The 27564-nt window shown below is 41.5% G+C and overlaps 1 protein-coding gene across 7 annotated transcripts in view; it reads right to left on the bottom strand.

The window, feature by feature from the left end:
* Positions 1-27564, bottom strand: part of CALD1 (caldesmon 1) — a 194218-nt gene that overhangs the window by 39136 nt on the left and 127518 nt on the right. The window contains exon 1 of one of the 7 annotated variants that reach the window (XM_086756028.1): positions 17311-17531. The exons of the other annotated variants lie outside the window; for them this stretch is intronic. Coding sequence (XP_086612154.1) covers positions 17311-17357 — 47 coding nt within the window. The 5' untranslated portion in view covers positions 17358-17531. Of the gene's footprint in view, positions 1-17310; positions 17532-27564 lie in introns of those variants that run through there. 7 annotated transcript variants of the gene reach the window in all.

Genomic DNA, 27564 nt, shown 5'->3' with positions numbered 1-27564 from the left:
AGCCTCTAAGACAGATCTTGGCTTCCCAAATTACCGGTTTCTGCTGAAAATGTAAGTTTCAGTCACATAGATGCCCAGGATTTCCAATACTTTGTCTCATTTCTTGCAGTTTTCTGCTCATAACAACACTGTTGCTTTGTTTTTAGATTCAAGCCCTAAAACCTGGGCCTCATAGTTAGAGTCAGCCTGTAACATCACTGCACCATTCTGCACAAAGGCAGAATGACTCATGCACACGCCTATTTTTTTTTTTCCTCATGGTTGAAAACTGATGATCTGTTTCATAATATGAAATGCAAGCAGATTCTTCAACCACATTGAAATAACTCTGGTAAATCACCCCTGAGTACCTCAGCATAAATCGCGCGCAGGACCGCTAACATGAAGGATAAAAACCTTCAGCTACTGAAACAATGTCAAATTTGGCTCCAACATATATTATATTTAGATAAAAGCCCTTGTTGGAAATGTCCCAGGGAAAAGCATGTAATTCTCTCAATATGTGAAGTCTGTAATGCTCTGCAGTTTTACTTCACCCACAATAGACTTGACATTGAACTGTCAGTGAGCAGTGTGGTATATTTAACCTGTTTTAATTTAGAAGTTTCACATGGAACTAAAAAAAAAAAACCAAACTGGGCAGAAAACAATAACCAGCCAAGTGCCTTCTAGCTGATAACTATTACTCTTTTACTGCTTTCCCTGAAGCTTAGTGGAATTCACCCAGAAATCTGTTTCCCTAGCAGACGACAACCGTGCAAAAAAGTGTACAAACAAGCTTACTTTTTCAAACTTAAAAATGGGAGCAAAACCCAATCGCTGTGCATACCAATGTGGTTGATGTGGTATTTGTTGACTCTGTAGCAAATTGCTTTCTGCTTGCTGCCACCACCTCCAGTTTCTAGTGCTTTATTCCACATAAAATCCAAAATAATTTATGCCACAGCCTTACCCAGTAATATTTCAGGCATATGACTTGAGAAAAATGGGCATTTTGCCTAGCTGAGGCACAAGTAAGGACTTACAGGATTCACCCCAGAATATACAATCCACAATTGCTACAAAGCCAAATAAGAAATTTTCTTTTTTTTTTGTGGTTTTGGGCCTCTGTATTCAATATGGCTTTCAAGGAGCTTTCATACCTCAAATTGCCAGCTTACTGAATGTATACAAAGTTAAGATCTCACTCCTCCTCTTTTATATTTTATTGCAAATAAAACTCCAACTGACATGATCGAGAGATTTACTCAAGACAGAAGGAATTAAAAATGAAGGCACACATGAGCATTTCTAACTCAAAAAAAAAAAAAGCTCTCCTGCATATTCTGGTGTTTCTAGAAAATATGCAAAAGACTTGAGGAATTAAACCTACATTTTCTTACAGGCACCTTTAGGCAAACTGATATCTTCAAAGTGTGGTGCTCAAGATACAAAGTTCTGTATTTCCTCCAAACATCTTTCTAACTCATAAAAAATTCATGTTAGCATCTACAATATCTATCAGAGATCTTTAGATGAAGGCAAGGGAGGGAAGGGAGGCATAAGGAGGACTTTTGTTATTGGGCCATTTTCTCATCCTACATAGTCATGTCACTATACTATGACACTGAAGTAGGTATAGGCAGAGATGGACACCCTATCAGACATCCTGTGGGGAATCTGGCGCGAAAGCACAGAAGGAACTCTGCAGCCTTATGGGGAGAAACCTGAACAGGACCACTGGATGGTTTTTCATGGCCCAACAGCAATTTTTCTCTATACATATTTTAAAGCATACATTTATTAAAAACACATGTTTTTCTCAGCAATTAATATGAGAAACAGTTCTTTCTAATGAAAAATAAAAACCTCACATCACATGCAATGTTTTTTCCACCAGAGGTTGGAGTGAAAATTGTGTTGTCAATTAGGAAATTGAGGGTTGTTTTTTTTTTTATTTATTCAAGCACAATAGTTATACTCCACTTCAAGAGGATTCCCAATTACTATTGTTTGGTTTCCCTATTCCTATAGCAATGGTCTGGTTTTACCAAGCTTTCTGATATACCTAAAGGGGGCTTATAAGAAAGATGGTGAGAAACCCTTTAGCACAGCCTGCTGTGACAGGACAAGGGGTAATGGTTTTAAAATAGAGGGAGGTAGATTCAGACTGGACACAAGGAAGACCCTTTTTACAATGCGGGTGGTGGAACACTGGCACAGGTTGCTCAGAGAGGTGGTGGATGCCCCATCCCTGGAAACATTCAAGGCCAGGCTGGACGGGGCTCTGAGCAACCTGGTCTGGTTGGAGATGTCCGTGCTCCTTGCAGGGGGGTTGGACTAGATGATCTTTAAAGGTCCTTTCCAACCCTAACCATTCCATGATTCTATGTAATCACCTTCCTTTAAATGCAAGGGTGTGCTATTATTGAACAAAGCTGTAGCTCCTCCAGCTTTGACTCCCAAAATGCAACTCAAGGTTGCAGATTTACCAGAACAGGATCTGTCTTAGTCCTGTACCTGCAGGATAGAATTTGAGAGGGGTAAACTACAATAGGTAGTTTAGAAGGGGTAAAATACAATAGATTCAGCTTATTTTTTACATTGATATAAATACTTTCCAGCTGAATTAACTTCTGGGTTTCTTATACTTGAGATAAGTAGCAATAGCAACTTCAAAATTTTTTTATACCAGGCTTTTTACAGCATCCCAGTGTTTCTTCCTAATGGTTCAATTCTGAGGGCAGCAATGGCATAAAACAGGCCTTCCAGACAAGCTCTGTAATTGCAATCTTATTCCAGCTATGTGAACTAAAATCAGATTTACAGAATATGGTACTCAGAGTACAGGCTGCCTCTAGCCTAGCGTAGCTACAGCAGTGGCAGAAACAAGGGATATTTTAGGAAGGTTTCGCTACAGAGACAAATGCAAGGAGACTGGCTAGAAGGAGAATTGGCTTTCACTCTTCTCTGCTCAGTCTCTCGTTTAGCCCTGTAACTGCAGCATGCAATGTTTTGTGGAGAAAAAAAAAAGTTTAAACTTTTTTAAAAAACAGATTATTTCTGCTGTGTGGTTTGTTGTTTTTTTTTAAATTCCAAAACAATATGCTGCATCTTCCCAAATTACCAAAGAAGAACAAAGCTACGATTTCAGGAAAGCACAACTGAATTATTATAAATTACGTATGTATCGCTGACCTGGAAACCCAGCCCCTGGCATTTCAGTTTCATCTGCTTCTCTACTTTCAACCTGGTTATCTGCTTTGAAGGCTTGTTTAGTGCAGGACTCTTGGAAATACAGAGCCTCTTAACAAACTGATGCTTGCATTTAATTTCCTCCACAAAGTTTAATAGGATTGCTGCATTTTAAGATTGTACTTTAAAATGAAGTGTAGGGCCATAAAGATAGGTCTCACGCACAGGAAGCTTCTTTACTTTCAACATGTTCTTGCTCCACTGAATATCATGTAAGGACAAACACTAAAACAGTTGACTCAGAAAATCACCGAATTCATGAACATCCAAAACAATCTCAGTCACACACTCTCTAATCCTCCATCACCATGCCCAACCTACTCAAAATCAGCTTCCACCATATACCTGTTCACCATCCATCCTGCCAAAACAAGATGAGAATTTTGAGATGAAACATGGCTTTGGTTTTCTAAGGTGACAAATCTTCTCTATAAGCAGAATCTCCTTTTCCGCTCATGTTTTTTCTCCACTTGCCTGTCAGGTTTTGCAGGGTGTAATGAGGAACCAGGGGTCAGGACTCTACAGTGGGTGAATCCTGAAGGGAAGAAAGTTCACAGCATCACGTTGATTGATATCAGGGACAACACCCACCAATAGTGCTTGACCCATCTTGAAAGGAGTTACTTTATCTGTCTACCTGAAATGCAGCTGCACCTGGAATGGGCCAGCACATAGCGTACAGCTATAGCTTGTAACTGTAATTTCAGTCACTGATTTAAGACTGAAATTGATTCTGGATTTGAACGAGATTGGGACAGAGAACCAGTGGTGCAGGAAGGTGGAAGCAAGGATCAAACAGGGGCTGGCCTTGGAACAAGATATCTCCCTGAGCTGGGGAAGAAGAGAGACAGACAGCAGCAACAGATGAGGAGCCTCCGTCCCTGCAGGGCATGAGACAGGGAATGAGGGAAGGTTGATGGAGAAACACCCGGCGGATAGAGAAGCAGGAAGGAGATCTGTTGGGGTGTGAAAGCACCAGGACAGGTTATGTGGCTCTGCCATTAATATCCAGCATTGGGCCACGTTCACACGGCTGTCCAGGGCCTGGAAAGCTAAAATCCACCATGACTAACAAAATGGAAACTGCAAGGTCATGATTACCCAGATTGCATATCGCTTGGTAACTCCTTTGGTCTTGCCTGAAATGTTATGCGATCTGAAATGCTTACAAGGAGTCAGAATCTGCTATTTTTACCACTCAATTAATAAAAAGTATGGGTGTTAGCATTAGCCTGGGCTCTGTGAAGTGTCAAAACTCTTCTATATTTCTCAGGGGATTCAAGATCGTAACTAAATGACTACTGCTCAGAGCCAAATGGGTCCCTGAAGATATCTGCTGGAGCTTTCAGAAATACAGCAAAGTCTGTGTTGCAGGCACAAAGTACAAGGCATGTATTTGCACAAAAGGAGCCTGAAAAAAATAATTTTACCAGATAATCAGATAATAATAGAATAATGTTTTTTTCATTCGCTCTTCCTGACACAAAATATGCAAGAGGAGGACACAGCCTTAACACACTGCAACAGGCTAAATGTTGAAATAAATGCTGCAAACAGGGAAGCATCTGAAATTTAAGAGTAGAACAAGCACCAAACAAGAGCAGCCTGTGAAGCTTCACGCTAACTGAAATAAACCAGTTTGGAGGGTGATACAGCATTACAAATACGTTCAGTGATACAACATATGGTGATCAGGAAAAAAAAAAATTAATGAAAATCAGATGTCTCAAAATTGTGCAGCACTGATTCCCCATGCACAGAACTCATGGACGCTGTGCAGGTGCAGATTTGGTTTCAAGAGAAAGTCATGGCTGTGCACTTTTAATGTGGACAAGCATCTGTCTTTTTCTCAGGTGTTAAAAAAACCTACTGTCAACAGCGAAGGTGATTAGGAGACATTTTCACTGAGGCAGCGGAGGAATTACGAGTGCAGATCCTGTCATTTGCTAACAGGATTAGGGGCAGATACATTCCATGCATCTCTCCGAAGCTAATCCTGATGTGTCTTTCACCTTCATGAAAGGTAAAAAATCTTTCCATAATTAGGCCTGTAGAGATATGCAAGGTTACTTTACAGCACTTTGAAAAGCACATCAGCATTACAATGATTTGCAGACATCATTGCGGACAGCACTGCACAATTTAAACAGCTGGAAGTTTGAAATGCAGCTATTGCTCCTGCACCGTCATAAACACAATAAAATACCCTGGCCTTCTCCTTTTAATTAGTTTTTCCTTAGATGTACCCGTTTCCCCTTACATTGCTCCACTGTGATCCTTACTCCAAGAGAATCTACTTGTAAGAAACTACCAAACTCACTCAGTATAAACTATCGCAGAAAGTCTGTAGAAAGCTGAATGCGTAAGAGGTGATAAATCACACTGAAAATACAAATCTAAAAGCCACTGTTCTTTAAAAAGGGTAAAAAAAAAAAAAACTTTTAACAGAACTCTATCTTCCAAAAAAATCTCTTCCATTTCAAAGATTCACTAACAAATTAGCTACAAGTTATTCACAGAAAATACTCAGGTAAAAACTAGGAAATGGAAGAAAATAACAATTTGCTTGCCCTAGAAGTGCTCACGGTTTGTGGACTTCCAATGGCACATACGCAGCTGTTAGAGGGATAAGGCACTTGACACAGAGAAAATGCCCTGTGGAGGTACTGTGCCAGAGTAAGACGCTTTTCTGCAATACACAGTATGTTTCCAAACGACAGCAATTATTATGGTGTGCTGCTTTTTAAAAAAAAAAAAAAAAATTCAGCTTCATTCTGGAATAGCAGTTCCAGATAGGGAACCAGTCTGCAATAGCTGTTACAAAACGCCTTATAATGTAGCATCCCCACACAGATGAGCTCTGCAAGGACAGAGGGAGCTGAGTGGTACTGCCAGTTGTACGTTCACAGCAAGTTATTGCTCAGGCCTTGTTGGTTCTTAGGCAAATCTTCCACTGCCAAACAGCCATCCTCTGCCCTAGCTGGCCAGCCTTCCTCCAGCCCCTTCTGTGCTTCGTGTTCATCAGCTACAAACCCTGGCCCTAAGTGTTCTTTCGTTGTCCCAGCTCCAGTTTGTCTGACAGTTAAAACACACTCACACTCCTCCCGCATTGGCACCTGGGTTGCAGGAGAGCGTGAGCAGCACTAACCTGGGCTGGACCTATGAGCTCTGGATTGCTTCCAGCTAGCAATGAGTGTGTTGGAGAGCATGGCATTACTTTGTGCTGTGATTGTCCCTGTCTCTGCACACCGTGACCAAAGCACTGGTCCACAAAGCATTGGTTTGATGCCACACAATGTATAATTTCCTCTATCTGCATTTCATCATCTTGCTAAAAGAAATGGCACGTGGGTCCAGGGCAGCAAAGGTGAAGAAGCAAAGTAGATAGGACTATAAAAGACAGGAGTGTGACCAACAGTAGAAGGAAAGTGAGAAGGTGAGCAACAAAGTGGGGAGAATAACAAAGGGCTGTCATGTTAAAAAAGCAATACAGCTAGCAGGTACAGACTGCAAATGCAGGCAAAAGCGAGTTTAATTCCAAACGTGAGAGGAGATAAGAGATTATAAGTTTCCATCACCAAGAATCAAAGCCTTTTTACAGATTCAACTGACATTTTTAAAGAAAAGGTAATTAAAAAAAAAAATCCATCATTAAACACAAACACAGCAATGTTTAAGCCAAGGTTTCTGGTATAATCCATTACATTCCAGGAATGAAAGCAGATCGATGGCTATTTTTGCCTCATTGTTATATTATTACTTGGCACTTGCTAACGTCTTTCCATCAAAAGATCTCAACGTGCTTTACAAATGTTAATTAATCCTTGCAGCCCCTTCTGACTTCTGCATTGTGGGTATTATTATTACTATAAGGCCAGTTTATAGAATGAAAAAAATATAGACATAGATGAATGTACTTATTTCAGCCTAAACCACACAGCAGATAAGATTCTTGCTTTGGCTGCATTACTTCACGCCTGCTCCCAAACCTATTGAAGCTACCAGGAGCTTTTCCAGCAACTTCCAAAGGAGTTGTTGCAGGTACCCGGACTCCTTCCTCCCAGGCCCATCTCTAACAGCTGCACCATACTGACTTACACCACTGTGCCTGAAAGCGTGTGAAAGCCACTGGCAGAATTGATTATCCTAGGACCGTTTTTTTGCTGGCATACTGAACAAAGAGACATCCTCCCCTGAGCTCTCTCTGAGCAAGTGATAGCCTGCCTCTCTTCTGCGTAATGCTTTCTGTTGCTAGGTTCTTCCAAATCAGTAGTTTACATTTTAAAGAGTTACGCCTGCTGGGAAATGGGAAAGGCAGGGCAAAAAGATAGTTTAGCCCAGGGGATCTTGCGGCCATGTCACTGCGAAAGCTTTGTGCAGGGGTCAGCATGCCTCAACACAGTCTAGCACCTTTTTGAAGCACTGGGTTGCGAACTGAGATAGACTTAAGTGTCTGAAACTATTGAAAATGGGGTTCAGGATCCTCACCCTGCCACTGGGAACTGAGGAGTTAGCTTGCTGCCAAACCCTTCTGCTTCTCAAGCTTCAACAGGTGTAGAAAGCCACCTTGGTGAGGTAGGACTCCCAAAAGGTGATTGAGTGAGATAACACCAGCTCTACACTAGAGAGATTTTAGTCCTACAGGAACTGTAGAAAACATCACAGGGAAGGTTTCTGTGCACCATGGCTCTCACTGAACCCTCTTCAGTCCCACAGCACAGATGGGACTGACCTGAATGTCAGCCAACCCTTCCAACACTGGCTCTTGCAGGACTTTGTCTTGATTCAAAGTCAAAATGTTTACTGTCTCACCTGCACTGCAAGAGTGTTTTAGGAAGCCACTGAAACTCCTAAAACAAGGAATTTGCACAGCAGAAGGATCCTTAGCATTAACACCGCCAGAGAACAGGCCTTAGACTTGATCCAAACATGCTACGGTTCATCCAAGTATCCTCTTCCCAGCAATCCATAGTAACTATTCATACACGCATACCAAGCCCTACTGCAAGGGAGATGCAATTCTATTTACCCTTTTATGAAAGTTCTCATTGAATTTAAGGCATGCATCCCAAAAGGCACTGGGAAGGGCCAAAAACAAAGCACTGGATAGCAAATCTATGTTTAATACACTGTAGTGAAAATTTAACATTTAGTAAGCAAGGATTTGGTGATATAAATTGCAGAATATTTGGCACAAAAAAAAAAAAAGAATTAGGACAAGCTTAAGAGAATTTGAATTCCTGCTTTGCTTACAAAGAGTGTGGTCTAACCTGTTACCACAACTCAATTGACTGCGACTACTGAGTAAATAAGAACATGGTAATCATCTGTCTGAAGAAGATAACTTCAGCAGCTATGAGGTAACAAAAAGGTATGGGAATCAGGAATCCTCCAAATTGGAAAAGTAAGCCTGCTTTTAACTCAAGCTAACATGCTAGTGGTTAAGGTGCTACTTGGGATTTAGAAGGCTTCATTTAGCCCCTCTCTGCTACACGTTCCTGCATGAGATGGTTAAACTCCCTTGTGCTTCAGTTCCCATCTGACTACACACTGGAATGTTCAGGAAAAAATCTTCCATTCAGGGGATCCAGAGGCTAGCACGATGGGTGTTACCTGTATCAGTAAGGTATTATAAAACCAATTGGTCTAAAGCAAACACAGGCATAAAAGTTATCTCAAACACTAGCAATCCTCTGGCAATGAGGTGCTCTTCGATGTACTTACAGGTGCTTCTGCCAGCTCAAGAAGAGTATGAGACTGAGTAACTGTCAACATTAATGCATTGCACACTAACATTGCAGAAGTACATACAAACAGTTTTTCTGGACCCTTGCCCAAAATTTGCTTAAAATACTCCCACAAAATTACCAAAGATTTAGGAAGCTCCAGGGAAGGCCCCACTATCTACTTTCCTACATTACAGAGAAAACTTCCAAATGGTTTTCTTCTCTATTTCAGCTCCCCAGAAGCTTTTCCAGTTCCTTCTCCAATTTTGTCTCACATTCCAGGCAGCCCCTGTCTCTCCTCACCTAATGGCATTTTAATGGGTATCTCCATCTTCTTCCTCCACACCCGTGAGCCCTGCACCTTAAATTCTCCCAAGCCTGACCTCCCTATTGCCTACCCTTGCAACACTAGCAGCCTTTTCAGGACTCAGGCTCTCACTGAAATGTCGTCATGCATCTTGAGAAGTGCTGGAAGGGACCAAAAGCCAGGGACTAGGCACTAAACACCAAAATATCTGCTTGCTATAATCTTGTGAAAACCAGTTCTCCAAACTTTCTCTGTTTGGAGAAAGAAAACACATTGGTATGACTGCCATGGCAGAACAGCACAAGAAACAACTAGCACACAGAGACGATAACAGAAACAGATATCATTTCATAGGTTCAGAGCATTCACCTTTCTAAGTTCAGAGGCTATAAGCACAGGACTGGATGGGAGATACCAAGCCATACTTTGTCTCCTACATGATCACTTCACAGAGTGTTGGGTGGGTTTGAAAGAGAGAGGAGAATCCAGCGAATCAAGTAAGGAATTAACTCCATGGCTATCCCAAAATGACAAAGGACCAAATGCAGCTTTCAGATATGCTGAGGAGTATTCATCCTCAGCTGGATGATCTGCAGATTATTGCTAATGTACATGTTGTAAGTGGGAAGCTTTCATGGCCATATAGATGAGGACTGGTGGGGAATACCAAAACAGCATTGCTACAGCGTTAAGAGAGCTTTTTAGCATGTTGGTAAATCTTGAGGAAAAGCTCAAGATAACTTCAGATTTTCAGATAACTTCAAAACTGCTTTGCTAAAGCCTTTGTGGCAAAATGTACCAGAGGAACTAGAAGAAAGTTACTTCTCAGCCTTAATCGTTCCAATGTAAAAGTTTAGCTAGCTTCGGAAGCAGATACGACCTCTGCTAGTTGAGCTTTAGGGCTTTTTCAAATTCTGAGAAAGGAAACTGCTGACACAATGTGCCTGACCACTCCTGTTCCAGGAGGAGGCTGATGACCAAGACCAAGATGCACAACACCATCATATACACCCAGAATCTATGCCAGTGATTTCCCTCCTGCAGAAGTGCAATTCTAAAAAACTGCTTCACAGAGGAAAGATGGGTGTTAGGCAAAATACATGAGGCTATTATTCAATACTAGTTTAGAAAGTAGGGAGGCTACTTTTAAAGAAATTAGTATGCAAAAGAATACGGTATGGTTGGAACACATTTCATTCGGGCTTTGCAAAATATTGTGTAATGCAGCAGCAAGAGAGAGCTGAAACGAAAGAACAAAAGAAAGACTGAAACGAAGCACATGGGAAAGGAGAGGCCACTACGGCTCACAGGGGCTGGAAAGCCAGGAACAATCTGAAAATAAACAAAGAAACGATAAAGGTTCCACCATGGCCTTGTCAGTGCGTGATGACAGATCATCATTTGTGGATGCTGAAACCTACAGTGTATTGAGCCTTGTGAGGCTCACCAGTCCCATTATCCTACTGCTGAGCTACAAACTCCACTAAAAAAAAAACAAACAAATTAAAAAAAAACCGACAAAAAAAACCTAAGCAACAAAAATCTGTAGTAAGGATCTTGCCAGGACAGCCACACTTGTGATGCTAGAAGGTACTTCTGTAATTACACTGAAGTAACTCCAGTGCTGAATGCATTGCAGATGGAATTTGGCAAGCTAAAAATCTCCTGTTCAGAAACATGTAATATATTTTTATGGTTAAAAAATCTGCAGGCAATTTGGCTACAACAAACCGAACAGAAGCCAAAATCTCACATCCTGTAGTGACAAGTGCATTGGTCTCAAGGACACACCCCCAGGACAGGTCTCCACATTTCTTAGAGTATCAGCAGGAGGAAAACAAGTGCACATGGACTGCTTCCACAGGGGCTCCTTTCTCAAATTTTTGAAATGCACAGCATGTCAGTTAGGAGACATTTTCTGAATAAGTTTTTAAGCTATCTGGAACAAGAATAACCTTTTTTCGTTCTGTAATACAGCAACCTTTACCTAGAGGACCCACAGCAGGACCAGATCCTCCTAAGCAGAAGTATAAAACAGATTGAGAGTGATCCGAAAAAGATTCAGAGTTCAGAATCAAAACTGCTGGCACAGAGTTAAACTTCCCCTCCCGGCACACCAGGTTCTGCTGGAGTCACTCTTGCTTACAAGAATCTGAGTATTTCTCACTGTTGCTTTGTCAAGGTACTTGAAAAAGTGATGGATGGAAATTAAAGGAAGAAGACAACAAAGTTAGCCAAGTCCCTGATCTTCAAGAGAGATTCTGACTTTAAGGAAGAAGGGTCTGAATACAAATAGGCATCAGACAAAAAAAAACCCTACCAAACCCCAAAAAAGTGGTTGTGCAGCAAGTTTTTGGGAGTAGCCTACTCCTGATGGTCTATCTATATGTTTTCTTTAATGCAAACTGGTACACCCAGTCCCTGCTACTAAAACTGTTTATTTTTCTTTTCTGCTTTATTATCATCCAAGTTTATCTTTCACATCCTTTGCCTACAGTAAGCTAACCTCAACAATAACAGGACATGTACTCTAGAATTACTATGAGGGGAGGAAAAGAAAAAAAAAAAAGAAGAAAAATTTCCTTCATAAGTGACACAATCAAGCTTACAATACTCAGAAGAAAATAAATAAGCAAGTGATGGAGAACTGGGTATTTAGTGACTAGGTTAACCGTAATTCCTCCTACAGTCAAAGAACCGCACCGCAGCACCGAGTGGGAAGGGGCAGTCACTTTATGTCACTTTTGGTCTCCTGGTGCAGCACACAGTGAATTTAAGCAGAGCCAATACTTGGCTTGATATTTCAGTTACTGAGAGACAAGCAGAGCCTGAGGAAGGAAAGAATTTAAATATCAGCCTCTGCCCTCACTTGAAACTATGGTCATCACAACTCAGTTTAAAATCTGAGGAACTATATTGACTTCAGATCTGAAGCCTGTATTTAAACCTGGGATGAGTTACTCATCTCTGGAATTCAATCCGCATCTTCAAAGTAATTTGAAAGAAAAACAGCCGAGCAATTCAGAGCATCAACTAAACCTTGTAGTTAGTACTTTGCTTCAGTGATGGATTTTGGAGAACAGAGAAATTTGATCATAATACCTTGGACTGAAGTGTGATTTTTCTGACAACTTCACAAACTGTTTAAACGCTTCAGATGTAGAACAACCCACGTGGAAAACTGTGTTCCAACGTGCCCGCTGTTTCTTAAAGAGGTGATTACAGTACGGCACTGTTAGACTTGCAAAAACTTCTCATTACCACATCCAGTTTGTGTGTCAGAGTGAAATTTCACGGCAACCCCGAACACTTGTGAGAAAGAGAAGGAAGAGGGGAGGGAAAGGCAAAAGGCGGCGTGGGGGAAGCCTGCCCTGACTGTCTACTCTGCAAAGGATTTGAACTGCAGAAAAGAGGAACCATGTCAGCAAATGCCAAACCAATGTGATACCTGCCAAACCACACCTTATCCTTCTCAATCAGCAAAATACTATCCGCTGCCTGATTTCTCTTACCTCACCAATAAAGGGCTAGGTTTTTTCCCTTATTAGGACAGTCTCCATGCTGTAAAATTCTGGCTCTAATAAGCGGCTTTAACAATATATGCTGCACATCAGCACAAAAAAGAAAGCAACTAATAAAAATAAAACACAGGAGGAGAATAAAAGGGCTGAGTCCTAAATTAAAAGGGACGACATCAGCTTAGTTCAGGCTCCAAAATTTGATCATAGATTTTATGAAATACAGAATTAAAATAGTAATGGATAAATGTATGAAGGCTAACATTATACAGATATATAATTATAAACTTGGCCCTGCAGCTACTTATACATGCACACAGCCTAACTGAAGTCAAAGAGACTTTTTTTACTACACTTAAGTGCTTACACAACTCAACACATAAATCAAATGTCAGTACGTGAAAGCAATGCAAAGAAAGGGGTTTTTAATGTTTTCCTTCACTAAATAAAATGTGAAAGGAGTGAAAACTTACAAAGTCAGTTAGGTCTCCATGTTTCCATCATTTCAATGATTGATTTAAGTGTTTCGCTTGGTTGGATTTTTTTAAACGTATGGTTATCGATTATCTAGTTTACTGTATCTCCATTATACAGATATATATGCATATATATGGACAGAAGAGCACAGAGGGCCTAAAATAATCACCAAAGAATTTCCCTAGTTCTTTTGAACCATCTTATTTTACTCTAAATTGAAAAGAGGGTGGATGGGGAGGCCTGGGACTGCAGGTTTGGCAGGAAAGGGAAAGGCAGGAGCATGAAGAAGCAGGATGAAGTTTTGCCACCCTCATCCCATACTTGTTGAACACCTAAGCCAATAGTGTGGCTGTGGAGCAGCTATCTGGATTTAAGATCTGCACTAACAATGAATTTTCTAGTTTTGCTGAAGCAGACGAAAAAAAACCTTTGTCAGAGTGAAGTGATATGGAAAATGTTCAGGGCTATTGTATTTTAATTCTTCCTGAAACAAGAACAAAAATCCTTTATCTATTTTTTTTTCTTTTAACTTATTTCTTTAAAATGTAGGTCAACTTGAATCAAAAGATTTGGAAAAAGATCAGAATATTTTACTTCAGAAAAATATTGCAAAGATGGAGCTCAGTAATTTCTTATTTAGAGAGTGTCCAAAAAAAAAAAAAAGCATTTTAATTTTAAAAAGTATTTCCTTTTGTTTCCACTTAGATAAAACTGATCTCAGAAACCTGACATGAACTACCAACCAGTTCTGTTCTGACCAGAAATCTCACAATTTTTCTTGGGTTTGCTAAATTTATCTTTCATCAGAAACAATTCTCATCACTCATTTCAGGCTTTTGGTTTCCCAGAGAGCAGTACCAGGCTGAGTCTAATATCTCTGGCTCCCAAGAGCCAATAACTTGCTTGTGCTGGAGGAAGAAAAATATCTTTCACTGAGGCAAGAAGGCTGTGAAATCTCAGAGATGTTTCCTTATAGACCTGTCCTTTCTCTGCCATAATATTTCTTCGACTAAGGATAATCTCACTCAAAAATGTTTCAGGTCTTCCAGTAAATTTCTTCTAATCCATGATGAGAAAAGTTCCTAAATCCAGCTACAAAATCTTGAACTGGACATTCAGTCTTCAATAGCCACTGTCCCTATTGTTATGTAAACCAGACACCAAAGCACATGTGTTTCATTCAGGTGGCAACAACTAATATGTCAAGAATGCCCTGTATACATGGAGTACTGTTACCACAGAGTACTGTTACCCACATCTGTGGGTGCACCCACAGATAAAAATATTTCCATCAAAAGCACTCACCTACCATCCCAAATGTTTAGGACTTCATTCCCAGACATCAGGCACTGAAGTGCAACTTGAATATAAACAGTGCAGCTCACAAATGGACAGAACATTGTAAGAAAACTGCCTGTTTCTTGGCCCATGGTTCACTTGTCACTGTTGGGCAAGAGTCACCTTCAGAGGCTCTTAATTATATGATGTCCATCTTATTAAGTATTCAGACCATTGCCCACTGGAGAACAGGAATGAAAAGCATGGCCAACAGAGAAGACGAGAAGGAAAGAAATGGTTTCAAGTGAAAATGAACAGCCTCAATTTTTGGAGCAGAATTAACCAGATAACATACTACCACCAACACTGCTGCTCTCTGTGGAAAAGTGCCCTCTTCCACCCTTCTCTTCTCTTAACAACATTAGCTGTTTATCTGTCTTAAACATCTAGCCAAGAAACAGAAAAGATAATCCAAAATATGAAGAACCAACCAGAAAACGCTGTGAAAGGTGAACTTCCAATAGCCAAACTGCCCATGTGAAGTTTGAACAAAAGCTATAATTTGATGGAAGAAATCTGTTGGCTAGGAAGACTTCTGCTTTCTTTAGAAACTTGCACAGTAAATGCTTCTTTTAGTGTCTAACAAAGTGAGCCAATTTAATCGCTATACATTTACTAGGCAGTCTTTATATTTTCAGGCCAACCGGAATGATTTCTTGGCTACGATGAGAGTTTCTGCTTTTAATTTCTAGTGTATCAAAAGCTAACAGGATTATATTCAGCTATTTAGCAATTACAAAATTTTTTACAAATACAAGTACACTTAGAGCATAGAGAATCTCTTTAAATGATGCAGCTGAAACGTTCACATAAAGGGGCCATTAGGGGACATTAGCAAGAAGTTGAAAATCACATTGTACCTCATTCAAAACAGTGCAATAACAACCGCCTCCTTTTCCCTGGAGAGTCTCCAGAGAGTTAACTTATAAGGATTTTAATACTCCTTTTCTTTTCCATTGCAATCTTCTGAGAAGACACAAGCACTTGGAACGATTACGTTATGCCTCAGCCTGGGAAGGGCAGTATTTCATCATGTATTTCACTGAGCAATGCTTTGAAGAAGCCTTTGCGGGTAATGCTAAAGGTGTCTTCCTCGCTTTTGGCCTGAGGTCACGGAGATGTTTTTTTAAAAGGGAATAAATCAGTTTCCAAATTTTGGCCACACATTTGATTTCTCTTAAGAGTCTTCGCCAAAGAGAGCTTTGTTTTTCTTCCCCAAATATGCTACTGTGAGTCTTGACAAAAGAAAAGCCATGTCTGGTTGTCAAGGTGTGTCTGCTCTTGTTTAGAAGCTGCTACAGGATACAAATCTCCAAGACACAGGAAAGCAACAGTATAGTAGCTAATCATGCTTCAAGAGAAAGGAATTGAATTGTTTTCACTCAGATATAATTTCACGGACTTTAGTGAACTCACTTCACATAACATAATTGTGGGTGCTACGGCGTACGCAAGCTAGGGCAATCCTCCCAGCGCTCGCCCAACATTTTGGAGATACAGAAGGCATAAAGTTAGCACACTGCTGGTTCCCTCTCTCGCCCAAAGGGGAGTGGAGAAGAATCTCTCTCAGCAAGGATATCCAATGATTTCTAGTATTTTAAGCAAATAGCTAGCCCCAATGTAGACCAGTGAAAGGGTCCAAAGGTTGCCTCAGAGGCTTCAGTCTGGGTCACTGCACTCAGGGCCAGCTCCTCACAGCAGGTATCAAGAGTCAAGGTTTCCACTGGTTATATCAGCACTAAAGCACCCAAATCTTATCCAGTTCTCCCTTTCCCCTCGCACTGGTTGCAGAGAAACTGGTGCTCCGCCATGGCTGCTCCCCATTCCCGTACAGCAGCATGGGAGGGCTGGCTGCCGTGGCTTGTGGCTGCATTCCACCACAGACCAACACAAAACAAACCCATTTGACATGCTCTTAGTTAAATTATTATTTATTGCCCAATTTCTGAAATCATGATGAAGGATTTCAGATTCCTGGAAGGGACTTCTCGGAGGGGCTGAGTTTCAGAAATCTCTGAGCTCCCTCTCCCTCCAGGAGCAGAGGATTTCCTGCTGAGAACTCCAAAAACAGGCACCCAGAAATCCCAGTTGCTTTTCAAAACCTCTCCCAAACTTTAAACAAAACCCTGATATAAATCACAGTACTTGAGAAACATAGCAGTGTCCTGTTTCCCACCCTTCAACATACAAAGCAGACAAGCAAAACAACAACACAGGACCCAAATAAAGCAGATAATTTCTTTAGTGATATTACACAGGCTAATTGATTTTCTTCTCCCACTTTCCTCCCATATTCAGAGATGAATGTGCCATGAGGACTTTATTTACTCAGTGAATTAAGCAATCCGGATTACATGAAAGCTTTCACATCAACTATGAAACTTCTGCAAACTTCCCATTAACAGAAATCTGATTAGCAACCAGTCCTTCCAACATATTCTTCTTCCGTTGAACAAAGCAATCTAAATGCTGCAATTCAGGTAAGAGAAATGCATAAATGCAAAGACTTTTCCTTTAGACAATAGAGCACAACATAACAAAAAGAGGAGACAAAGAAAGCGGTTTGCACCCAGTGTTTATCCCCTGTTCCACCAGCTTCCCAACTTGTTAAACCATTCTGTTCCCCCTTCCCATCACCACCATCCAGCGCTTCCTACACAACACCAAAAGGCTAAATCCATACAGATATTGTAATAAATCGGCAACTCACTTGGAAAGGCTTGACAAGTTCTGCCTGCAGTATGATCTGCTGATCATGTCTGCAGCGTATGAATCAGTGCAAACTGCTGCCAGCTCCAGGGAGCAAACGGACGGATGATCAGGGCGTGGAATGAGATAATAAAAATGCCATTATCCTTTCAAGCATGCGAGACTCATTGGATGCTCTTTCCAGCCCACAGGTTAACCATTTGGTCGGTCCTGTAGCTCCCGTGACGACGCTCTCTATTTGCCTATTGTCAAGCTCATTATCTATCTTGTATCCTCCTCCCCTCCCTTTGCCCTCCTCTGTTCTGTGATCATATGATTATTATTTTTTTTACTGTATTCTTTCTAATAGATCCTCTTTGCTACATCTGGGCCCCTAGTTACAGAAATTCCTGCAGATTTCTCAGCTGCTCAGCTTGACCAACGAATGCTTGCTTCCCATTCAGCTCTCAGAAGAAGTGCATCTGTTTGGCAAGCTTGTGTGAGCACCGAGCAGCCTGAGCACCGCACAGAGGTGCCTTCACAAGTATTTGCTTGTAGGAAAGTCACATTCCAGCCTGCTGAGAGACGATGAGGGGAGAGGACCCACATATAAAACAGTGGTCCAGGAAACAGTCCTCTCTTTTGATTGTAAATCATTGCCTCAGCATTTTGCAGGCACTTGCATCCAGTCTAACTTGTGAAAGGTCAAGCTGGATTAGATAGCTCAAAAGACTGGAGGGTGACTGCCAAACAGGAACAAATCCAGGGAGGTGGGAAGTATCTACAAGCTCAACTGCAGTCAAGGTAAGACCATCTTCTGTTTAGCAAAGGGATTAAAAGCAGGGCTGGAGCTAAACCCAGCCTAACAGACTGTCCTCAATGTTCTTCCATCTAATCCAGTGAATGAGGCAGGAAATAGAAATGCAAACAAAGTGATTTAAATGGAGGAGCCATCAGTTACCATGATTTCACATTTTTGGCTCTCATACCCCTTTAAGCCCACATATGTGAGTTTACCGAAACAGGTTACGATGCACTCCTGCACCCATTCCACCCTAGGCTCTGATCTTGTTAAACCTCATAAACTACAAGGAAGGGTGGGTGTGGATGGATTAGCACTCCAAAGGGAAATCTCTACTGCAAGCTCGCCCTTCTGTGGGAAGGAGTGCATGGGTTCAGTAGGTGGCACTCTGACCTTGGAGTGAGCACCCAGGCAATCCTCTGCACGAAACCATGAAGGATGTTGGATGCCCAAGGAGGCATCAACCTTGACAGTTTTTTTTTTCCTCAGAGCTTGCAAGAAACCAATGGCTGCACTTTGCTTGGGGCACTGATACTCATTTACATTCTGCTCAAATCCTGCAGTCAGTAATTGCAGTTTTTTCCTCCCAAAATCTCCCTCTACAGTTTCAAGGAGATAGATTTTTGTGAAAAGGTAACAAGTCTGTGCTTTATAAATAGGTGACTTATTCCAGTGCAAGAATGTACAAGCTCAGGGGGTTTTGCAGACTCAGAAACAGGTCTGCAATACCCCCAGAAGTTGCTAGTTCTTCATGTACAACTTCTGCATATCAAGACTCTTTTTCTAAAGTACATGTAACAACCCATCTTTTAGTGTATACAATACACTGGAATCTGGTCTGGAGCAAGGAAAGGCCAATAGTGCTGCTTGCAAAGGCAGAAAAACATGTATTCAATTTCTGTGATTGCAGAGTGATCTGCAAATGAGACAAGGGTGCAGTAGGCAGGCGATCATCATTTCGTTTACTCTGTTCTCAAGGAAAAGAGGGCATGTAAGGCAGTGCGAATGCGTAGAGTCCTTAAAAAATGCTGCTGAGAAGCGAGTCATATTTAGTTTTCCTGGAAAGGGCATTTCTACTGCTGGGGAATTACAGAAGCAGAATTCTTCCCTCTAGAAGAGTGTTAGTTAAACAGAGATTGTATCACTGTTCTGCCAAAATATACATTTTAATCAGATGGCAGATGTAAGAGTTGATGTTTATGAAACTATAAACTGGGTTCCAAGGCAGCTCTACAGATTTCTAATGCAGGTCTGTATTTACTACTGTCTGACAGAAACTTTTTTTTTTCCAGTTGAGTGAGTTCTACACCCTTTCAATCCGTGCTGGAACAGTTAGGTTATTGAAGTGCTCACAAACAAAACTGTTTCCACGCAGGATAAAAGTAAAAGCAAATTTACTATCCTCTAAAACGTTACCCTATACATCTTCAAAGTAGCAGATTTTTTAAAAATCTGCCACTACTATCATGCAGATTCTGTCTCTAGATGGCAAATCTGACCTATTTATTGGGTCATTAGGAACAGGGGAAGCCTCTTGCACTTGTAGTACACCCCAGAAGCATTTCTAAATGTTCCCCTTAGACTAGGACAGTCAGAAGAATCCAAATTTCATTTTCTTTGTTTTTCTAAATAATGGTTTGAATTAGAAAAGTCTGGAGAACTTCACGGTAAATGAAACACAATGATTCACATGGTCAGGAAGACTTTACTTAGAGCAAGACTTCTAACACCAAAGTGCATCTTCTTGCCCATACCTCTACGGCACGGCTGAGAACAGATGTCATTCACCTACTGGTCAAAAAATAAGCAATGCTGGCCATGCAATTCTGTCCTCAACTCATGTGCCATCTTTGCCTGCAAATGAAGAACTGAAGATAAAAAAGGTGAGCAAATCTCACTTCCAAACAGTATCAGTCTCTGCCCAACTGTCCGTAGTGTTAATCTGTGAGAGGTATCCTTGCCAACAACTGCTCGAAACGCTCTGCAGGTTGGTGTCCTACATATTAATTTTTTATTTGATGGCACTAGTGTTGATTTTTTTTTTCCCATCCAGAAATTGCTACCACCACGATTTGCCACACTTGCAAAGCTTCAAGATCAAATGTCATTGCGTACAGGCAAGGAGCACACTGCCAAGCGGACCTGAGCTAACGCACACGAGCGGCATACTAGTGCACTGGTGAGCGCCCAGGAGGCTTCACCTTCAGCTGCCCTCAGAGTTGTGCCCGAGGGCAGCCTTCAAGTCAGAAGGCCCATTCAGCTGAGGAACATCACTGTTTTAGCAAGAGCTACAGGGACATTCTGTGATTCAGTTTGCAACGCAAAGGAGGGCTCCGCCAAGGCCAATGCGTGCAATGCCAAGCATTCACATTCAGCTGGGTGCGGACCCAGCAGCTCCATAAGTTTACAGCAATGCAGAACTGGTTTCCTCAAAAGAGGCTGACACAGCCAAAATTTTGCCATGCTTGCAGCCCCTTTAAAAATAAGTGGGAGGAAGATCTGAGTCAGTTATAGATGCTTGTACTTAGTAATCCCTTTATTATTTCAAAGCCAAGTGTTTGCTGTTTACTTTCTTCAGTAACTTAACTGAGAGGGATACTCTCAGTACACGGTGGCCCGGAGGTGAAGATCTTGCATATGGAGTAGCAAGAGGCAAATCACCTTCCCCTAGATCATTTCAAAAATTCACATGGGCACCTAAAGCCTGAAAAATGATGGGGGCAGGAGATGCATGTCTCAACTTGCTTTCCTTGTATGTTCTGATGCTTCAGAGATAATTACATGGCTCTAGGACACCAAGACCCCTAAGGAAGGCACAAGGAAAGAGAAAAGACTAAGTAAACAAACACTAACAAAACTAGGGCCCTTGAGAGGTGTCATTCACGCCAATGAACTCAAGTTAAATGGCTCTGTAAGAGGGCAGGCTCATCTATTACAACAATGAAAGGAACTACAGGGCCTTTCCTAGCTTCTCAACATTGAGAGCAGCAAAATGAGGAGGAGGAAGGAGACTTGAGAGCTTTCCAAAAGGAAATTATTACTGGGAGGTTCCAATGTCTACTCATACTAACAATAGGAATGTCCAGAGGTCATCCAGAGAGCCACTTAATATTTTGTTTATTATTTTTCCTTTAACTATTCCTGCATGAGAGGCAGAGTTCTTAGTGAGCTGATCACAATAGCCCACGGATCCTTCTTCTTTTGAGCTTATAGTGAATTTAAAACCTGACAGAGGCACATGCGCCATCCAGACCATGCCTTTCCATATGTAGCCTCTTCCCTTCTGTACCTCTTTGCCAACAGCGGATTTGCTGTGCTGCTCACTGTTCTTGTCCTGTTACTCAAACACCTTCATGTTTCTTTAGCTCTGTGTTTAGCCCATTTCCAAGTTGAGGCAGTTTTAAAATGGGCAGGCAAATAACTTATAGAAATGTATCTGATCTGTTTCAGAGCCAGTAAACAGCTCACCCTGCACTGCCTCTCCTCAGTGCCACTACTCTGAAATAAGTAGGCAGACTTGTAGAGAACTTTGCAAAGCTACTGGCATTTTGCTAGAGAAACAGAACTCTGTTTTTTATGAAAATCCATTCTAATGACATTAACATCTGCTCCTTGTTTGAAGAATATTTTTAACTGTTCCCTCCCTGGGAAAATGAAAGATGCCACAGTCTCTTTCATGTTCTCACGAAGTAGACGAACTCTGTTGGGTTGTTTTAAGGTCTGTTCTGAAATGACCCAATGCAGTTCACTGCAGGGATCTCTGTGTATGCATCTCATAGGACAGAAAGGATCTGCATTCACCCTGCTATGAAATTTCACTCTAGGACACTGGCATGTGAGCAGGAACTTTATTTCACAGATGAACACCACTTGGCGTATTAAATTATACGCAGTAGGTAAAGTCTGGCAACCCACACATAAGGTCTTGGAGCAAATCTCATGAGTACTTATAAAAACAGGCTATGTACTTCATCATCAAATAACGCTGAACTGTCTCTTACTATACATTTTTTTTGCCAGTCCAGTTTTTAATCTCCATCTTAAGTAATGGAGATTCTGCCATTTCCCAGTGGTAAGTCTTTCATGCTCTTAAAGGGTTCAGTACTAAGAAGCCATCCTATGGCTACAACATCTATTCCTCCCCTTATTTTTTAACTGTAACCTGCAGTTATATCTACCTAGATGCCTATAAACAGCAGCAGTGCCAAAAACTTTAATGTGTTCAATGAAACCTGTGAGTAATACTTACCTAGTCATCAAAGTGGATATATGTATTAAAATACATACTCAGATTGGAATTTGTAGTTTTGGGTTTGGAGATATGCATATGCAAATCATGGAGGAACATGCAAACAGAGTTTGCATGCTCACGTGGACATATTATCACATAGCTAATGCCCTAGAAGACGATAAAACTATTTGCATAGACAAGTTCTGCAGGATTGGAAACACAGTCCTGTACATCAAAACACAGGAGCTTGAAGCCTGAAATTGTGAATACTTGCAAAAATGTACTTCCAGATACTTAAGACCCATATAGAGCCCATGCAGCACTCAATCCTGTCTGATGTCTGCTTTGCTAGGACAGAATGGCCTTGGATAGCGCAGGCAGGAGTTTGGTCCTCTGAAGGGAAGAGAATTTAATTTTCTTTGATTGTCCTCTGTTCTTGAATATTATCCTGCTTCTCACATGGAAAAGTTACTGACTGCATGTATGGCTGTAGCAGTAAACAAAACAACCTCCAAGACAAGTGTTAAAATGATATTCCAAGGAGAACTTCCACTGTAAATTGAAACTTGATTAGAAAAACATATTTGCTGGTGTTTGCATTCTCTATCAGTTACTTATGGGGCAATGGACAATCCAGAAATAAAGCAGCATAATATTTCATGTGTGTGATAGACTATTTCCACTGAAGCATAGCTTTTGTTTTATGTCATGTTTTCACTGCTTTCAAATAAACACTAAGATCCAAACAATAGTCACCACATAATAGCCAGGATATAGCTACCTTCTGGTCATTTGAACAACTGAAATGGAGGAAAGCATAAGAGGTAAGCATTCACAAAGGCTATCTTTACCTCTACCTCCTCTCCCTATGCCCTGGCTCTGTCACTAGCGAGGGACAGACTCTGGTCCCCTCTGCTCTGAGCAGGAGTCCTCTTCTCTCCAGTTACCAGCATCAGCGGAGGGAAGGGCCACCATTTCCCCATTCACTTTCACACCCACTCTTTTGTGCTTTACACATTTTGGGGACAGATGCCAATTCTCACAACAATAAAAAGCCATCTGTTATTTTGGCTGGCAAATTTAAAAATTTGCTCTCTCTCATTTATACCTGAACTGTAGCTTGCTTGGAGTAATAACCACTATTAATAAATTTCAGCTTCAGCAGTGAGAAGGATAGTACTCAAAGCCCAGAAACCTGTGATTGGACTTGTAGGACTTCTGCTTACACTCATGTAGGACAATACTTGCAGAGTTCACAAAACAGAAAGCTGAATAAGCTGCCAATAATGTAGATGCAAGTTCTCTCTGCCTCAACTGTTTCTGGCAATAGTTAATTTCAATAACACTTACAATAATAGGTTTTATATAAAATTAATCATGATATTTTTTAATATATTAACAGGCATGCTCCAAGCATTACTATTCACTTCAAACTTAGCCACAAAAGCCAGAAAGAGCCACATTATGGTAGGTGTGATACAAACATAGAGGACAGATGCATATCTAGCCAAAAGAGGTCATGCCTTGATTTTCCTGCTGCATGGGCATACGTGGAAGCCGAAGCCAGAGCCCCTTAACAGACACCCCAGTAAACAGCAGTAAAGTGATGTGTGATGTGTGGGATCTATTCAGCCTTGTGTGCCACCACATACCAGCGAGAGTATCCACTGTTTGGCTTCATTCTGAAGCCATGGTCTAAGGCCAGGCTTCAGCCTTGATCCTTCTCTGCTGGCAGAGTTCATATAAATGTGTGCACAGGCACACACGCATGCAGCTCTGGAAAGAGAAGAGCATTTCCTGCTGGGCCAATTTATGGAGACATTCCTGTACCAAAAGCTCCTATCTTACACTACTCTGAGTTTTACTGGTGAACAACATCCAAGCCCCGATCGGGATCTCGACTTCACAAACAACCCAATAAACTCAGCTAGCAAAAGCCATCCGAATTCCACCGAAGGCAGCGACTGTTCAACAGCTTATGCCACTTGAAGAGTTCAGAGGTATTCAAAAGACAAACCTCTACTAGAAATACTCTGTTTGGGCCTTTCTTATCCCTGAACTTAGCTTAAAATTATGAAACTGGAGCCTCAGACCGGGACCCTGCCTCGTGCAGGTTAATGATCAGTTATACCCCTGTCTGACTGGACTGCTCATTTTTAATATCTGGTAACGACCCTTAGGTGTTTTGGAAGGGGGTTTATTTCACTAGCTGCACAGGGATTACCGGATGCTCCCAGGAACTTTCGGAGAGCAAACAGTGTCAGTTTATTTAATAACTTTCAAAGTGAAACTAAAATCTTGTCCAAATCATGTCTCCTCTGATTTAATTAAAACGCACCACACATACTGCACTGCTCTGTTAATCATTAACAAAGTTAATTGAAGACAGAAGATGAGTCTTTTTTTTTTCTTTCCTTCAAAAGACTCTAGCCAGTGGAAAACTTCAAAAAACATTCCCAAAAAAGACCAGTAAAGTATGATTTTTGTTAGAACGGTCAACATGTCAGAATGTTTTTTCCCCCCTCTTCTATATTTCAGATTCCTATAGGAAAGCGTGTTAAGAGAGAGGGTTGGGGTTTTTTTTTCCTGCTTGGCAAAATACCTTTCCCAAATTTTCTAAATATTGCCTGGTATTTGCGTCAATATGACAGTCATTGGGTTTGACAGGAATCAGATTGCTAAACCCACACAAAAATGCTTTGGAAATTAGGGGCTAGTTATACATTCAATGTCATTCAAATCCTCTTTAGCAAACTGGCAAGGAGTGGATCTGAACCGTCTCTGTTATCCCTTCACTTCTGTGGTTCACAACAGAGGTTTCTTCAGCATGCTAATCTCTGTTCTAACTTTTAGATTCACTCACAACTCCTGCTGTCTGATAAATCTCCTTAGCGCTCCTGTCCAGTCCATTTTCACTTTCCAAGATGACCCAACAACCCATTAAACTACTTCTCCCTGTGCAGTAAGCCTTTCCAACTTCTTCCAGGGAGGAACCAAATAGGAAATTAAACAGTGTTAGAAGTGTAACACTTTGTGGACTAGTGAAGAAACAATACATGCAACCTCTATTTATCCAACAGTTCTCCTTTTTTGAAGGAGATAAAACAAAACAACAACAAAAACAAACACAATAGAAAAGGTTTCTTTCCTGACTTTCTTCAGGTCCTAGGGAAATCTAAACAGAAAACCTTCCAGTCCCGATACAGTTGTTATCTAATGGGATTTCCCTCTTGAAGGCAACAAAGGGTCAAGGCTGAGCCCTTCCACAAGGCCTGTCACATTAGATCAGGACAGCACTCTGTCAAGGTCGGATTCTTGCCTCCAGCCGTGGCTCATGCCTCATGTTTTAGAGGAAAGCAACGGGCAAAGGAAAAAAAAGGCAAACCACGCTGCATCTGGTCCATGGAGCAAAGCTCTCCCTGCACAGCAAAATTCCCCTCTGCCTCCAGCAGGCAGGCAGCTGGGGCTCTCCCACGTACAGGCATTGCTGTCTGCACTGCAGGTTCTTAAAAAAAAAAAAAAAGAAGTAATTTATTACAGGATAATGCATGTAAAAGGATATCAAGGAGTTAAAATGAAATCACCATAAATGTTCAGTATTTGCATCACAGCGTGTGCATCAGGACATAACGATCTGGGGACTTACATTTCTCCAGTGTAATATAAGATTCAACTATATTTTTGCTTTTTTCTTTCTCTGCATACTCAAGTGCTAATACTTATTTTTGTACTGAAGTACCTGAGATCTGTTGTAGTTTGGTAATAACAGCACATGAACAACTCTTTAAGGCACTGCGTATCTACTTCCTAGCTTGTTCTGGAAAATGGCTCTTGGGTCACACCTTACACCATCAGGATAGGCCAGGTCTGAGCAAACTTTCAAGAACCTGATTTCTTCCCATCTACACTGTACACCCTCAAATCCACATTAAGGTGCTTGACCTGTCTGCAAAAGGACAGTCCAATGTGCTCGAGGCTCCAGACTTCATCCACACTACCCAGGTGTCCTGGGTGGAGACAAGTGCAAGCACCATGACAAACGACCTCCTGACCACAGCCCAGCATGGCCAGCAGCAGGCAGCACGGACAGGAACCCTTGGACCACAGGCCTAAGTGCTTTAGCATTTGAACCATTAACCAGCCAGGTAATAGCATGTGAGGAAAGCCTCTCAGCTCTGATCTTCCGCTGAGCACGCTCGAGCCCCCAGCCCCTATGCGTAGACTTGGGTCTCCCCTGTCAGCACAAAATCGTGAGCTGCTCAGGAGGCAGACCCATGGGAAGGAAGAAGGGGGGGAGCTGCAACCCCTTACGCTGTATGTGGGTTGTTCTAGGTGTGTTTTGGTTTTCGGTTTTAAACATCTTACACATTAAGGTATCCATGAAGAAATGCATTTGTAAGCAAACATCTGTGCAGTGCTCTCCGTTTGAAGACCAAGTCTGTCTGAACTCCTTAACATTGTTCACAGATTTAGGAAAGCGTCCCCGTCAGCCCAGCAGCCAGTGACTGAGGGATAGAGCAGCAACATGTGGGTGACAGGTGAAGTCCTCAAGCTGCAAGACTGCATGCTTCCCTGTCACAGCAGGGTCACATCCCTCCTTCAAAACCTAGTCCTCATCACAACACCCTAAAGATTTCTTAACATTGAATGGAGAGATGGATTAACCTCAGAGACACTTGAGCAGGGATGGGGTGGCGTGCTTTCCTCACCTCTTCTTTTCTATGTGTGTAACACAGGAGCTTGCATGAGGACTTTAATCATGTGCCTGCATAAGCATCCCAGCAGTTTGTGAACAAGCTGGGTAACAGAGTTAGAAAAGTCCCATAGATCTGACAGTAGAAAAAGCAAACGTAAGTGTTCACCTTGTTTAAGGGAAACTGATAAATATGGAATTATTTCCTTCTCATAATCTTTTAAATCCAATCACTGGACCACTCTTACAAGGATCAGGTTCCCTGTACAGTTCTCCTGGATCTCCCATGTCACTGCACAGTGTTCTCTGGGACTTGATTTGGGTATGAAAATACACCTTCCCCAAACTTGCAGTAGCCAGTAAATGTTTTTTTGGCATGCTACAAGATGGTGAAGAAAGGGCCTGAACCTCAGCTGTTCTTTCGCTAGGCAAAGAACAGGCAAATCCCCTTTGCCACTACTGAACATAAAAGATGTCCTTATCAGTTCTCACCAGCTGGAATGGTCTTACATCCTCTGGAATTTGCCACGAACCAGTAATCTCCCTTTTC

The sequence above is a fragment of the Chlamydotis macqueenii genome, chromosome 1, assembly GCF_036417535.1.
Source record: "Chlamydotis macqueenii isolate bChlMac1 chromosome 1, bChlMac1.mat, whole genome shotgun sequence".
NCBI classification, from domain to species: Eukaryota; Metazoa; Chordata; class Aves; order Otidiformes; family Otididae; genus Chlamydotis; species Chlamydotis macqueenii.
Note: the sequence above shows the minus strand (reverse complement) of the source record. Positions and strands in the feature narration are given on the sequence as shown.